Below are 16,694 nucleotides of genomic sequence, written 5' to 3' on the forward strand. Positions count from 1 at the left end.
TAAGGATATTTCTACCGACTCCTATACTTTGAGAATAGTGGCATAGTCTCCATTTCCCCCTTCTCTTCTTGGAAATCATTCAAACAGAAGGGAAACAAAAATACAAATTCATTTTCTGATAAAATTAAGATAAGCTAAAACTCATCTCTCAAAATATGTGAAAGAGTTCCCCAAAACAATAGAGATCATGCTGGGGCTCAAAAGAATAAAAGCATAGAAGGAAAACTGCTCATCTCACTCAAAGACAGGAAGATAAACTTCTCAAAGTGTAAAGATTAGAACTCATGTTTATTACAGTGAGAACAAGATACACATGCTATAGGCAGAAATTCCCCAGTTTGGTTCCAACAATGAAACAGAAAAATTAGGACTTAAAGAGAAATCACTCATAAATGCCCTATTTACAAAGAATATTCTGTTTCTATGGCAGCAGGGCAGAGAAGATTTATATTATGAAAAATTTTATACACAGTTGCCTAACATTAGCCAGAGACAAATAAAAGCTGAACAAACTAACATACTAAACCCTGGATCATAAGGAAAATTATAGATAGCCTAAAATGTAGGAAGACTTGTCTCTATACTCTCAAATAAACCTCTTACAAATAACTGGATGAAAGTAAAGTAAACATACCACATACCTATAGATTTTGTTTGTAAGTTATAAAAAACAAAATCAAAATAGAAAATTATGTTTCAAAACTTAGACCAACATCTTTCATTTAAATAAATGTAAATGAGCTAAGCTCACGAGAGCAAAAGAAAAAGACTTTCAGACTAGATCATAAAATAAAACTAACCCTATAATATAAACTAACACCTAAAACTAAGTTTACACACAAAATAAGGTTTGATCATAATATGACACAAAATTAAATTCAAGACTACCTACCCCCAACCAAACAAAGCTCCAAACTAGAAAAAGGTTATTTTATAGCATTAAAAGGAATGAAGTTTCTTTCCAACAAATACAGCTGAAGCAACTGGGCATCCACAGGCAAAGAAGAAAGTGACAGGATCTCAATGGAACCTCACATCTTATATTTAAAAACAGGCTCAAAACGGATTATGAACTTAAATGTAAAATGTTAGAAGGAAAAAAGCACAGCAAATAAAGAGGAAAATCTTCCAGACCTACAGCTACAGAGGAGTTTTGGGTTTTTTTTTTTTAATTTTTTATTTTGCATTAAGGTATAGCCATCAACAATGTTGTGATACATTCAGGTGAACTGTGAAGGAACTCCACCATACACATACAGATATCCACTCTCCCCCAAATCCACCCTTACCATCCAGGCTGCCACATAACATTGAGCAGAGTTCCATGTGCTATACAGTAGGTCCTTGTTGATTATCCATTTTAAATATAGCAATGTGTACATGCCCATCCCAAACTCCCTAGGTATCCCATCCCCCATCCTTGTCCCCCATCCCTGTCAAACATAAGCTCGTTCCCTAAGTCTGTGAGTCTGTTACAGAGGGGTTTTTGATAACAAAAGCACAATCCATAAAAGGAAAATTGTAAATAATAAATTTGGCTCTGTGAAAAACCCTTTATAAGGATGAAAAGACAAACTACAGACTGGGAAAAAATATTTACAAACCATATATCCAGCAAAAAACTTCTATCTAAAATACATAAAGAACTTTCAAAACTCAACAGCAAAAAGACTAATAATTCAATTGGAAAATCAGACAGCAGACATGAATAGAAATTTCACTAAGAAGATGATACAAATCGAAAATAAACACATGAAAAGATGTTCAGCATCACAGCCATCAGCGAAATGTGAGTTAAAACCACACTGATCTATCAATACACACCTATCAGAATGATCAAATTAGAAAATTGTGGTAATACCAAATGTTGGCAAGGATGCAGAGAAACTAGATCACTTAAACATAATAGTGGAAGTGTAAAAAGGTACCTCTACTCTGAAGGAAAAAAAAAAACCTGTTGGCTCAGATGGAAAAGAATCTGCCTGCAATGTAGGAGACCCAGATTCAGTCCCTGGGTTGGGAAGATCCCCTGGAGAAGGGAATGGCAATTCACTTCAGTATCCTTGCCTGAAGAATTCCATGGACAGAGGAACCCGGCAAGCTACAGTCTATGGAGTCGCAAAGAGTCAGACACAACTAAGCGACTGAATACAGACACACACACACTCTGAAAAAAAGTTTAGCAATTTCTTATAAAAGTAAACATGTATTTATTTACATGTGCCTCTGACATTACACTCAGGTATATACACCAGAGAAATGAAAACTTACATTCAGACAAAAACCTGTACACATATATTCATGGAAACCTCATTTGTGAGAGCCAAAAACTGGAAAACATCCAAATGTCCTTTAACAAGAATATGACTAACAAACTGTGCCACATTAATGCCATGAAATACTACTCAGCAATAAAAAGGAATTATTGTTATACTTAACATTTTGAATGGATCACAGGAATATAACATTTTGGATGGATCTCAAGAATATGCTGAGTTTAAAAAGCCAATTCCAAAAGGTTACATAGTATGTGATCCCACTTTATAATATTCTTGAAATAAAATTATAGAGATGGAAAACAGATTGGGGTGGCAGGGGTTAGGAATGGGGCAGGTGGAAGAGAACTGGTATGACTATAAAGGGGAAGCAGAAAGGAACTCTGCACAATTCTGGATTTAAATTGTGGGGTAGTTATATGAAGCTACACATATGATAAAACTAAACAAATATAAAATACATGCACACAAATGAGCATATGCAAAACTAGTGAAATCTGAATGGGCTCTATGAATTGAACCAATAACGATATCCAGCTGTGTTATTTAACTATAGTCATGCAAGATGTAACCACTGGGGAAGCTAGGTGAAGGAGAGACAGGACCTGCTTGTATATCTGTTTTTTCCAATTTTGTATGAATCTGTGATTATTTCAAAGTAAAAAGTATTTTTTAAAGGATGTGCTTTCAGTTTAGGAATATCTACTCATCAAATAGAAAAGCATCAACACTCATAAAGGAAAACTAAAGGAAATATAGCGAGAAGTAAAAGTACATTGTTATTAGGACACAGAAGACCTATATAATATAGCAAGGTCATTTTCACTGATAATATCAAATTTTGTGTACGTGGGAAAAAACACTATCTTTAGGTATTCATGAAACACAGCAAGTAACCAAACAGCATGCCGCCAAAAAGTCTCAATAAGATCAAAGTAGTAGATATATTATTAAACAACATGCTCTGAAAGAAATACATTGAAACTAGAAATAAGGTCTCAGTTCAAAATGGCGGAGTAGAAGTATGTGTGCTCATCTCCTCCTGCGAAAGCACCAAACTAGCAACTAACTGTTGAACAACCGTTGACAGGAGGACACTGGAACGCACGAAAAAAAGATACCCCATGTCCAAAGACGAAGAAGCCACAGCAAGACAGTGGGAGCAGCACATCAATGAAACAAACCCCACACCCACTGGGTGGATGACCCACGGACTGGGGAACAGTAATACCAAAGAAGCTTTCCCACTGTTGTGAAGGTTCTGAACCCCACGTCAGGCTGCACAGCCTGGGGATCTGACAAAGGGACTGGGAATCCCCAAGAAATCTGGCCTTGAAGGCCAGGGGGATTTGATTATAGGACTTCTATTGGACTGGGAGAGAGACTCCAGTCTTGAAAAGCACAAACAAAATCCTACATGTACCAAGACCCAAAGGAAAGGGGCAGTAATCCCACAGGAGACTGAACCAAAACTACCCGCTCATGCTGAAGGGTCTCCTGTGGAGGCCTGGGTCGGCAGGACCTCACCACAGGGACACTGGCAGGAGCAGGCCAGGAAGGTCCCTCTTGGCATAAACTCTCTAGCCCCCAGGGCTGGGTCGCCTCAGGCCAAACAACTATCAGGGAGGGAGTGCAACCCCACTCATCAGCAGATAATTTGATTAAAGCTTTACTGAGCAAGGTCCTGCCCACCAGAGCAAGACCCAGTTTTTCCCACTGCCAGTGCCTCCCATCAGAAAGCTAACACAAACCTCTTAGCCTCATCCATCAGAGGGCAGAAGGAAGAAGCACAGTTTCACAGCAGCTAAAACAAAAACCATATTATAGAAAGTTAACCATGATGAAAAAGCAGAAAGTTATCTCCCAGATGAAAGGACAAGATAAAACCCCAGAAAAACAATTAAATAAAGTAGAGATAGGCAACCTTCCAGAAAAAGAATTCAGAATAATGAGAGTGAAAATGATCCAGGAGCTTGGGAAAACAACGGAGAAGATGCAATAAATGTTTACCAAAGACCTACAAGAACTAAAGAGCAAACAAACAGAGATGAATAATATATTGAAGAGAAGTGAAGTTGCTCAGTCGTGTCTGACTCTTTGCAACCCCATGGACTGTAGCCTGCCAGGCTCCTCCGTCCATGGAATTTTCCAGGCAAGAATACTGGAGTGGGTTGCAAGGAGTCAACGGCAGAATAACTGAAGCAGAAGAACAGATAAATGACCTGGAGGACAGAATGGTGGAAATTACTGTTGCAGAACCGAATATAGAAAAAAGAATGAAAAGAAATGAAGACAGCCTAAGAGATCTCTGAAAGTGAAAGTCGCTCAGCTGTGTCCAACTCTTTGTGACTTCATGGACTATACAGTCCATGGAATTCTCTAGGCCAAAATACTGGAGTGGGTAGCCTTTGCCTTCTTCCAGGGGATCTTCCCAACCCAGGGATAGAACCCAGCTCTCCCTCATTGCAGGCGGATTCTTTACCAGCTGAGTGACCAGCAAAGCCCTAGTGGACAACATTAAACACACCAACATTCACATTATAGGGGCCCCAGAAAAAGAAGGAAGAGAGAAACGACCTGAGAAAATATCTGAAGAGATAATAGCTGAAAACGTCCCTCACACGTGAAAGGAAATAGTCAACCAAGTCCAGGAAGCACAGAGTCCAGGCAGGATAAACCCAAGGAGGAACACATTAAGGCACACAGTAATCAAACTGACAAAAGTTAAAGACAAAGATAAAATATTGAAAGCAACAAGGGGGAAACGACAAATTACATACAAGGGAACTCCCGTCAGGCTATTAGCTGATTTCTCAACAGAAACAAGCCAGAAGGGAATGGCACAACATATTTAAAGCAATGAAAGGGAAGAACCTACAACCAAGAATACTCCACCCAGCAAGACTCTCCTTTAGATTTGATGGAGAAACCAAAGCTTTCCAGACAAGCAAAAGTTGAGAATTCAGCACCACCAAACCAGCTTTACAATAAATGCTAAAGGAACTTCTCTAGGCAGGAAACACAAGAGAAGGAAAAGACCTACAGAAAATAAATCCAAAACAATTAAGAAAACGGTAACAGGATCATACAGATCAATAATTACCTTAAATGTAAATGGATTAAATGTATCAACCAAAAGACACAGACTGGCTGGGTGGATGAAAACATGCATGTATGCACTTTCACTTACATCACTCTCCCTGATCTTCCAAATTGTATGTAATTATGTTCTACTGTTAGATTAATCATGTTCCCATTATGGCTTGCAACTGTAACTATCTTTTACTTTTTGTCTGACTATTGATTGTGAAAGCTGATATCTTTTATTATTGTGAAAAAAAAACTACCAATAATAACTAAGCCAAAAAACCAAACATACAAAAATACACCCTGCCATCTAGAAATAACCCTTAAATTACAAAAACTTTTAAAAAAATGCAATCATGTCTTAAAATAAGCAAAGTAAATACACATCACTACATATTAAGTCCTGCAGGATAAAACTAAAAGAAAATACCATGGCCTCAAATATATGCACCGTGTATTATGTTAAGAAATAAGGATGAAAATAAATATATTAAAGCATTAATTTTGAATAACAAGAATAAAGTAAACCTAAGTGTGAAAAAATAATTAATAAAAAGAAGCCATTTTTTTAAGCTTGTTCTTTGGAATAAAACAGCTAATAAAAACAATCCAATCAAAAAAGAATTACAAATATACAAAATAAGAAACAATAAGGAAGCAACAATCATAGCTACAAGGAAGATTTTAAAAATCAATCAGAGACAGTGATTACTACTATTACAACACTGCAAATATATTTTAAAACTGTAGCATGATTAACAAAAGTAACCTTGGAAGACAGAGAAAGCCTAAAAAATTAACTACTATTGAATTTTAAAAGTTGTTAAGAGCTAGCTGCTATCAAAAAAACACGAAGCCCAAAAGATTTCAAATGGAATACTACTAAACCTGTAAAGGACAAATACTGCCAGTACTATTTAAACTGTTACAGACCATTTAAAAAGAAAGAAAAGCTTTCTAATTTTTTACAAAATGACTGCAACTAAGAAAGTAGAAATTTTCCTAGAAATCAACATTTTAGCATTTGAATTCAATATTTAATATAATCTATCATATCAAGAGGTATAAGATGAAAAATTATCTGGCTATCTCCATAGATGATGAAATAGCATTTAACAAAATTTAATAATCTTTCTTTAAAAAACTTAAACAAAAAAAAAAAAAGCTAAACAAAATACAGAAAGCTAGAAAATTCCTTAACATAAAATACATGTCTCAAACCAAAAGTCAGAATAATGCCCACTGGGGAAATTAGAAGCATTCCCAAAGACCAAGTCAAGGATGACAACTATTTTCTCTGCAAGTTAACACTGTCCTGCAAGTATTAGCCAACACAATTAGGAAAGAGGGGGAAAAAAATCTGAAAAGAGTAAAAAAATTTTAAAGGAGGTGGCAAAATTATTGCTATTTACAAATAATAAGATTGCATACTTGTAAACTCTCGAAGAATCAACTGAAACATTTATTAGAAACTGTTCACCTGAAACTATCATAATATTGTTAGTCAGCTACACCCTAATACAAAATAAAAAGGGTCAAAAAGTAAAATTTTCAAAAGAAACAATAAGATAATTATTATGGTTGAATACAAAATTAGTACAGAAAATCAGTTAAGTTCATATATACAATCAGTTCTAAGATAGTAATACTAAGGCATAATAAAATCCCTTAACTCATATTCATTAAATTATTTCTGTTGTTCCTTTCTGAATGAACCTGATGTTATTTGAAAAGTAAGTCAGCATGATTTTGTGTTGAATATTATCAGTGACTTGCACTGTAAATTCATAAAGATGCTCTAACATGAAAAATTGGAGTTTCGATAAAACAGAATTACACCTTAGATTCAGTGAACATTTTAAATCCTTCATATTCAGTGTTTTTACTGTATTAAAGTTAAAAATGATAAAAGTTAAAATGCAGCAGAATGTCTAAAACTCAAACAACATAAACCTTCCTCATTTTTATGGAAGGATTAACATTCCATAAATCTCTGATGATTTTTCAGCAATCATCATATACAAAGGAGTTTTTACTTATTTGGTCCTTCTTGCCAAATTTAAGTGCTTTCTTTCTAACAACTGCACAAAACCCATCCAATTTATTGAAATGTTTTAAGATGAGACTTAGCAATGAAAAAATACAGGTCTCGGTTTTGTCAGTTTATTTAATCATCAAAGGCTTTAGCAAAAGTTATTTTCACATTCAGACAAACAAAAATAATTTATTTTGGTATAATGAACAAGCTTTATTTTTTTTAAGAAAATAATTTTTTTATTAAACAATGCTGAGAATTAGTTTTTAATTAATTAATTGGAGACTAATTACAATATTGTGGTGATTTTTGCCATACATTGACATGAATCAGCCATGGGTATACATATGTCCCCCCTTCCCGAACCCCCCTCCTCCCTCCCTTCCCATCCCACCCCTCTGGATTGTCCCAGTGCACAGCTCTGAGTGCCCTGTTTCGTGCATCGAACTTGGACTGGTCATCTATTTCACATATGGTAATATACATGTTTCAATGCTATTCTCTCAAATCATCCCACCCTCAACTTCTCCCACAGAGTCCAAAAGTCTGTTCTTTATTTCTGTGTCTCTTTTGCTGTCTCATATATAGGTTCATTGTTACCATCTTTCTAAATTCCATATATATACAAGCTTTATTTTTTTAACTTTATAATGGAAAGGGAGATATAACTCAACACCATTTCCCCCCAATAAGTTGAAATGTTATCTTTATCATGTATAAAAACCATATGCAATAAAAATTCCTTTGGAGATTTATTTCTGGATTCTTGTGTTTCTCTTCCTTTGGTCTGCGTCTCTATTTAGACCAAACTTTTACTTAATGAAATTTTATAATACATCTGAAGCCTGGTAGACCTCTGCTCCTTTTCTAAATTTTTCAAGATATTCTTATGTGCTTATTTTTCCATTAAAAATTGTGGAATAAGTGTACCAAGATTTTTAAAGTATCATTAGTATTTTTATTGTGATTACACATTTTTAGACTAATTTAGGGAGAACCAATCTCATTACAATACTGAATCTCCCTATCCAAGAACAGGATTTGTCTCTTAATTATGTCTCAGTACATAATTCTTTAAATACAAAATTATATCAAGTGAATATCTATGTTTTAGTAGCTATCAATATTATAAAAGGGATGCTTGCAAAATTATTTTCTTAGCTACAAAAACTAAGTAGTCTCCTTAAGTAAATATCAAGAGATGTTCAGATACCTTCTTCTTTACAACTATAGTTGATGAGAGATACTTTATATATTGACTATGCCAAAGGCTTTGACTATGTGGATCATGACAAACTGTGGAAAATTCTTAAAGAGATGGGAATACCAGACCACCTGACCTGCCCTCTGAGAAATCTGTATGCAGGTCAAGAAGCAACAGTTAGAAACAGATATGGAACAGACTGGTTCCAAATCGGGAAAGGAGTACATCAATGCTATACATGGTCACCCTGCTTATTTAACTTCTATGCAGAGTACATCATGAGAAATGCTGGGCTGGAGGAAGCACAAACTGGAATCAAGATTGCCAGAGGAAATATCAATAACCTCAGATATGCAGATGACACCATGCTTATGGCAGAAAACAAAGAAGAACTAAAGAGCCTCTTGATGAAAGTGAAACAGGAAAGTGAAAAAGTTGGCTTAAAGCTCAACATTCAGAAAACTAAGATCATGGCATCTGGTCCCATCACTTCATGGCAAATAGACAGGGCAACGATGGAAACACTGACAGACTTTATTTGTGAGGGCTCCAAAATCACTGCAGATGGTGACTGCAGCCATGAAATTAAAAGACGCTTGCTCCTTGGAAGAAAAGCTATGGCCAACCTAGACAGCATATTCAAAAGCAGAGACATTACTTTACCAACAAAGGTCCATCTAGTCAAGGCTATGGTTTTTCCAGTGGTCATGTGTGGATGTGAGAGTTGGACTATAAAGAAAGCTGAATCCCGAAGAATTGATGCTTTTGAACTGTGGTGCTGGAGAAGACTTGAGAGTCCCTTGCACTGCAAGGAGATCCAACCAGTCCATTCTAAAGGAAATCAGTCCTGAATATTCACTGGAAGGACTGATGCTGAAGCTGAAGCTCCAATACTTGGGCCACCTCATGCGAAGAACTGACTCATTGGAAAAGACCCTGATGCTGGGAGGGACTGGGGCAGGAGGAAAAGGGGACGACAGAGGATGAGATGGCTGGGTGGCATCACCGACTTGATGGACGTGAGTCTGAATAAGCTCTGGGAGTTTGTGATAGACAGGGAGGCCTGGTGTACTGCAGTCCATGGGGTTGCAAATAGTCGGACATGACTGAGGGACTGAACTTTATTATACTTGATACTTTATTATTAAAGTCCATGAAACAAACTTTCTTCAAAAGGCTACAAGTTATGTCTTTTAGCTATCTAGAGGGATTGAGGAAATATATATCACAATCTGGGATATATATCTCTTCTCTTGGGAGAAGAGAAAGTGGGAATGAGGCATAAAAACTGTATTAGTACAAGATCAAACCTCTATCCTCAAACAGCTTTCAAGCAGAAAAGTAAGAAAACATAGCAAACAGCACAAAACCACCTTCCTCAGTTACTTTGCTTAAATTCTCCCCCTCATAAATTCATTTTAAGAGGAAAACACACATACAGGGAAAGAAAACATGGTTAAATCCTATGGGGAAGTCAACATTTTATGCTAACTGGTCTATGAAATGATCTTTTGAATGGAATTTCTGGAAAGGTATAACTTGTAAGAATAAGGTATCCAGAAATAAAAGTTTATAAGGTTGCTCGAAGAGTTAGTTAAGGATAGAGATGAACTTTACAGTTGTTCACTCAAAAAATGAGCCAGCTCCCAAGGTAATGCATTTATCAGCCAGCATAATATAGAAATATAAAAATTTAACTGTAACCCAAACCTTCCCTCACAATGGAGCACACACTCTTAATAATTCCTATGAAATCAGTTCACTTTAGTTTCAGTTTTAGTAACAGTTAAAGAGATCAGAGAAATATAAATATATTATCAAATCTGAAAAGCAGAAAAATAATAGATTGGAATCTCACCAAGTTCCTCCATATTACATCCTAAAAAGAAGACATAATAAAATCTTGAGTATCGATATTCTATCATAAAAGATAATTTGGGAATAGTTATGATTAGGCAATATATGTTCAGTCCTAAATCTATAACTTCTCTGCCAGTAAAAGCATTTGGGAAACTTGGAATGCAGAGACAGCAGTCACTTCTTGTAGTTATTAGGTAGATGCCTAAAGTTTAAAATCAGTGTAGACAGTGATGAGAGTGAAGCAATCCATTTTATTGCTTCTTCTGCCTCCATTTCTTTAACCAAAACCTGGTTAAGACCTCAAGAAAAAGAAAGTTTCTAAAGGGAAAAAACCTTAAAAAAAAAAAAAAAGAAGACGACGTTTCCAAAGAAAAAAAGTCCAGGGGTAAGCTTGGGCAATAGCTCACATTACGCTCAAAAGAAAATGTCCTGTGATGACTCTTCTTTCTATTTACCACATTCACTCTCAGGTTGCTATATTTTATTTCATGCTTTTTTGACTGTCATCAATCAGAAGGACAATTCTATTCTTTGTTGGATAACTGGGCTATGTTTCCAAAAGTGACAAGCACACTGAAATAGAAACTGCAGCAGAGAACCAGGTCACAGATGTGAGTGAGAGAGTGAGAAATAGCTCTGAAGTGTAACACGCCAAGAAATACTAGAGGTAGCTGATGCAGAGCAAGCAAAAGGACACAGTAGGAACAACAAAGGTTCATACTCAAAGAGCGGAAAGATCAAACGGGAAGAAAGAACAAACATATTTAAAGAAACTAAGTATTTTTTACTTTTAAAAACAGTGTATGACTTATTTGAAAAAAAAAAAGTCTTCTGAGTCAAAATAGCTGATGACAATCTGTGGATAGGCACTGGAATTAACATAGTAGTTTCCTGCCAGGCATTCTTTTACAACTAGATAAAAAATCTTTTATAATCAGAAAATCAATTTTTATATGGAAATGGATGTCAAGTGGAGTTTAAGTAAAGACACTTAAATCAATTAATATTCCCACTTACTCACTTTCTAAATTTTTCTCTCTTCATCAAAAGGGAAAAAAAAATAGGAAGGAAACAGGGAAAGAAGCTCAGCATTATGAAATCTGTGACTACATGTGGGGATAAGAAGCATTCCAACAGATTTCAAAAGAGAAGAAAAAACTTTTAAATGGCAGAAACAATTATTTTGTAATATGCATGCACTCGATTTTTGGCTCTTTAACCTACACACAAAGTTAAAACTGTATCAGCTCCAGGGGTTCCTAAAGACTAAACAAAAAATGTTTACTATAGAAGTCCCAAAGAAAAAGATCGTACCCACCAACGTCAAAGCAAAAAACTTGTTACAGCCTGATTCCTCCTTTTCCCTTACCTTCCATTTCTTCCCATCAAGTTGTCTCAGTTTCACTTCCAAAATATTTCCAAATCATTTGTTCATCTCTACTGTCACTGGGAAGTCCAATCCACCTTCATTTTTAAATTAAACTTCTATAACAGCCTCTGAGCTGATCTCCTGGTTTCTACTCTTGTCCTCCTCTTACTCCATCTCCCTAAGACAGCACATATGATCTTAACTTAGATATCATCATGCCATTTTCTACTAAAACCTTTACACATTTACCATTTCACCCAAAATGAAATTCAGACTCCTCTCTGTGATCTCCATGACCTAGATTGTGCAAGCTCACCACGTATTGCTCTTCCTCTCCATTGCTCATCCTCTCCTCACACATTCCAGATATACCTATGTTTTTGATCCTCGCCTAAGTAATACTCTCTCATACTTCACAGCCTTTGCATTTTCTTGTGGAAAGATCGTCTTGGAATTTTGTTTTTAATTTGAAGAATATATTTATATTAAAAATTCAAATAACACCAAAAAAGCAAATGGAAAGAAATAAATACTTAAAATTCCAAAGCCTAGAGAAAATTACCATTTTTATTTTCAGAATAATCCTTTCCGATATCTCTCTGTGGGTATACATGCTATTCTACATTGTATATATAAATAATCTTCCATCTATTCCAACCCTTTCCATACTGGTTCTCTCTCATACTTTAGTTCTCACTTCAAATACCAGGTCCTCAAAAGAGGCCTTTTGGACCATCCTGAAGTATCCTACTCCTCTCTATCACATCATCTGTTTATTTCCCTCATTGCACTTATCTTTCTCTAAATTAACTATGTTTGTTTACTTGTCTCTCATTTTTTGTCTATCCAACCCCAACAGAACGCAAGCTCCATGATGACAAAGATCTTATCACTGGGGGATAGCTCCAAACCAAATATAATAAATTGCAGGTACTCAATATTTACTGAATGGACAAATGATGGCTTTGACTAATATTTATATACTGCCAAATCCTAAATTTGTACCTTCTATTTAAATTTCTCTCCTGAACTTCATAGTCATACTTAACCACCCTACTTGGCAGCTTTATCTGGGTAGAACACATGTATTTCAGTCTCAGTGGGCCAACTACCTGCTCCCTCTCATGTTGTTGCTTATTCAGATGAATGACACTACCATCAACCAAATTTCCCAAGCTATGAACTTCAATTTTATCCTTGATGCAATTCTCCCCCTCCCCACCCCATATCCAACCAATCACGAAGAACCTCTCCATATTACCTCAATTCTACCTCCTAAATCTCTTCAACCCATCCATTTCATTCAGACCATCTGTTCCTCTTCAATGCTGCTACCACCATTCAAGTGCAAATTACCGTTATTTCTCTCCTGGACAGCTACAATAACCTTTTATCTTGCTGCTCCAGATCCATTCTTCAGTTCAGTTCAGTTCAGTCACTCAGTCAACTCTTTGCGACCCCATGAATCGCAGCATGCCAGGCCTCCCTGTCCATCACCAACTCCCGGAATTCACTCAAACTCACATCCATCGAGTTGGTGATGCCATCCAGCCATCTCATCCTTGGTCATCCCCTCCTCCTCCTGCCCCCAATCCCTCCCAGCATCAGAGTCTTTGCCAATGAGTCAACTCTTTGCATGAGGGGGCCAAAGCACTGGAGTTTCAGCTTTAGCATCATTCCTTCCTTCTTACTCCCCTCTAATTTACTCTCCACGCTATAGCCTTAGTGGTATTTTCAAGATAACAATACAATCATGTCATACTTCTTCTTAAAAGTCTTCAGTGGCTGCCCACTATTCTTAGATTAAAAGCTAAAATCCTTATCATGGACTATAAGGCCCACAAGAAATATCCTTCGCCTAACTATCCAGATTTTTCTCCATAATCCAGTCTTCAGCTTTCAGTTCTTTAAACCTACATGCTCTATCTTCCCTTGGCGTCTTCACATATTCCGTTCCTTCTGCCTACTACACTACCTACCATATCACACCACCCTTGCTACACATATTCAACCTTCAGATCTCAAACTCAAACATCACTTCCTCAGGAAGGCTGCGGTAGGCAGAATTCTAAAGATATCCCCCCCTCTCTCCCCAAGATTTCCATTCTCTGGTTATACAAACTGATATAATTATTACTCAATTGATTTTAAGATAGGAAGATTAACCTGGATTATCCTGGTGGATCTAATATAATCAGCTAAGCCCTTAAAGCAGAAGTTTCTCCCAATCAAGGGCAAAACAGGAAATCAGAGAGAGAGAGCAGAAGTTAGCCAACACCTCATTTGGGCCTAGAAGCAGATTCTTCCCACCAGAGACTCCAGGCCAGCTGATAACTGATTTAAATCTGCAAGACCCTAAGCAAAAAGTCCAAACTACCTGGATTTCTGACTTACTTCTGTGATATAATAAATGGGTATTACTTTAAATCACTAAATTTGTGGCAGCAGTAGTAAAGAAAACAAAGGACTGACCCCCACCTCCACCTCTCTGACCCTCACCTCCACTCCAGACTGTGTTAGGGGTCCTGTCAAATGCTCCCAGACCATTTGACACTCTCATAATACTCATTATACTTAAGTTAATGTATGCAGTCTAAGATCTATGGACAAAGGTTTAGTGTTTTTGTGTACCATACACCACAATAATCCAACATCTACACAACTGGTACCTATAAACATTTGCTGACTGAACAAATTTTTCACTCAACTTTCTGTCAAAATTTTCAATCATGACATACCTCCTGTAAAGTACTATATTACAAAATATTTCTATAATAAGGATCAATTGCTTTATAGCGGTTACTAAAAAGAGGGGAACAGTAGGAGAATGGAATACATTCAGAATCACTGGGGCAAGTGTTCTTTTCGTTTTATAAGCGTTCCCTCACTTACCATTACCCACAATCAGAAATGCCCACTCCATGCCCAATACTCCTAGGGAGCATGACCATCTATTAGAGAATCACAGAAAGATTACCATATAGAACCATTATTACAAATGTCACTGGGTCATATTCCTCAAGCACACTGGACTGTAAATAGAGGTTTAGAACAACTGTTCTCCTTTCTTAAAGAAATAGTTTTCAAACTGCAAAAAAAACGAAATTTACTCAACCTGCAACAGTACTATATTTCATAATAAAAAGAAACTGACTATATTACAACTATCTAGTCAGAAAGAAGAAAAGTCAACAAAAAGAATATTTTACTTACATTAACGGGAAAGCAAAAAATGGAAGTGTCATGGCAAGTCTTGCTGTAAGTTCATCCGGAAGATACCATAAGTATACAATTAAGCATGTAAATAGATAGAGGACTGAAGAGTACAGAATTAATCTTCCAACCCATAATTTTTGTAATCTCTGATTTTTTTCCCTAAATTCTTCCAATGCTTGAATTTCCTGTGAAGAGAAAAATTCATAAAGAAAGTAAACTGTTTAAAAAAAATTTAACATGATAGAGAAGTTATAGAGAAACAACCCTTAAAATTCAATGAAACATAATACCTTGATATTTGAAACAGAGCATAATATGAAAAGACAATTAAAAATGAAGTTTAAAATATATTAAAATGCCTATAATGATTTGACAAATCTCTTTATGCAAGATATTTTAAAATAATATTTGATAACCTATCAAACTAGCAAAGCTCAGAGGTATAAAGTTGGCATCAATAAACAGTATTTGTTAAAACAAACAAGTAGTAATTCTCTTTGTATAAGGCCAAAAAAAAGTGACTATAAAAAGGATGAATAAAAATTGAAACAGTGATCCATACTAGATTCCCTTGATCTATTCATCATTCTGAATTCCCAAGGAATAAGTATTTTTTACGATAGAAACTGTAAAAAGCTGTGAAGTTTGCAAGCTGATATAAATAGTTGCAGACTATTTTATAATCTACTTATCTATAATGGTGTAACATTGATTTACACTATTATTTGACACAGAGTTCTTAAGTCACTGATAAGACTTTGGACTTTAACATGAAAGTTCTCAGACTTACTGTATATCACCTCTAAATTAGCATACCAGATCTAGTCTCCAAAGTAATATATACTAAAATAATATTTATGTAACACCCCAGAGCCAAAGAACATACCTTATCTATATTTTCCAGAACCTCTACAGTTGAAGGTTTCGTCTGTTATATAAACAGAAATAGGAGACAGCATTAAAGCTTGTTATCGCTAACTTCGAAACACTTTGACTTTTTTAATCATAAAAGAACATTTTAATCCAAAACTAAGTTTTTTCAATATTACCAAGCAATATGTATTCCTATTTACAAATGAGATTTAGATTTAAATAAAAATTATAAGTATAAACAAAATTACACAAGACTAAAGAAATAAGATGCTCCTATTTAACTTATTTTTAGGCCCAAAAGTACTTTCAACTCTGTAGCTCAATTTTTACTGTCCTTAACCCCAATAAAACATACTTAGAAATTATTGGGAGATAATTTGTTTAAATTTTCCTTTAAGGAAAAATTTTTAAGATATGATTATTCAAAAGAATTCTATTATTATTATAAATTATTAACTCTAAATAATTACATACATTAAATTATTATAACTATAAATGCTATTTAAAAATTCAAAACTAAAGATGTTCTGATCTACTATTGCTAAAAGTTCACTTAGGACGCTGGGGGTCAAAAATCAATAAGCTACCTTCATTCTGAATTCCTAAAATACTTTTCTGAAGATCAGATTTTTAAAGGGCATCTAAGAATACTTCATTAAAACAGAGCTTGTTTTTCAGAGACATTTTTTATATCACCTAGAATAAAAATCAGCTAAAATGGCTCACATAACACTTGAAAAAATAATGACTAATTATATACTCAATAATGATAAT

General features: G+C 35.4%; 1 protein-coding gene across 2 annotated transcripts in view; it reads right to left on the reverse strand.

Annotated features, from left to right (window-relative positions):
- The window catches only part of LNPK (lunapark, ER junction formation factor), a 103,696-nt gene that overhangs the window by 80,736 nt on the left and 6,266 nt on the right, over window positions 1-16,694 (reverse strand). For both annotated transcript variants that reach the window (XM_005675934.3, XM_005675935.3), the window contains exons 3-4: window positions 15,934-15,975; window positions 15,045-15,232 (exon numbers count right to left, since the gene is read on the reverse strand). In XM_005675934.3, coding sequence (XP_005675991.1) covers window positions 15,045-15,232; window positions 15,934-15,975 — 230 coding nt within the window. The remainder of the gene's footprint in view (window positions 1-15,044; window positions 15,233-15,933; window positions 15,976-16,694) is intronic.

The sequence above is a fragment of the Capra hircus genome, chromosome 2 (assembly GCF_001704415.2).
Source record: "Capra hircus breed San Clemente chromosome 2, ASM170441v1, whole genome shotgun sequence".
In the NCBI taxonomy this organism is placed as follows: Eukaryota; Metazoa; Chordata; class Mammalia; order Artiodactyla; family Bovidae; genus Capra; species Capra hircus.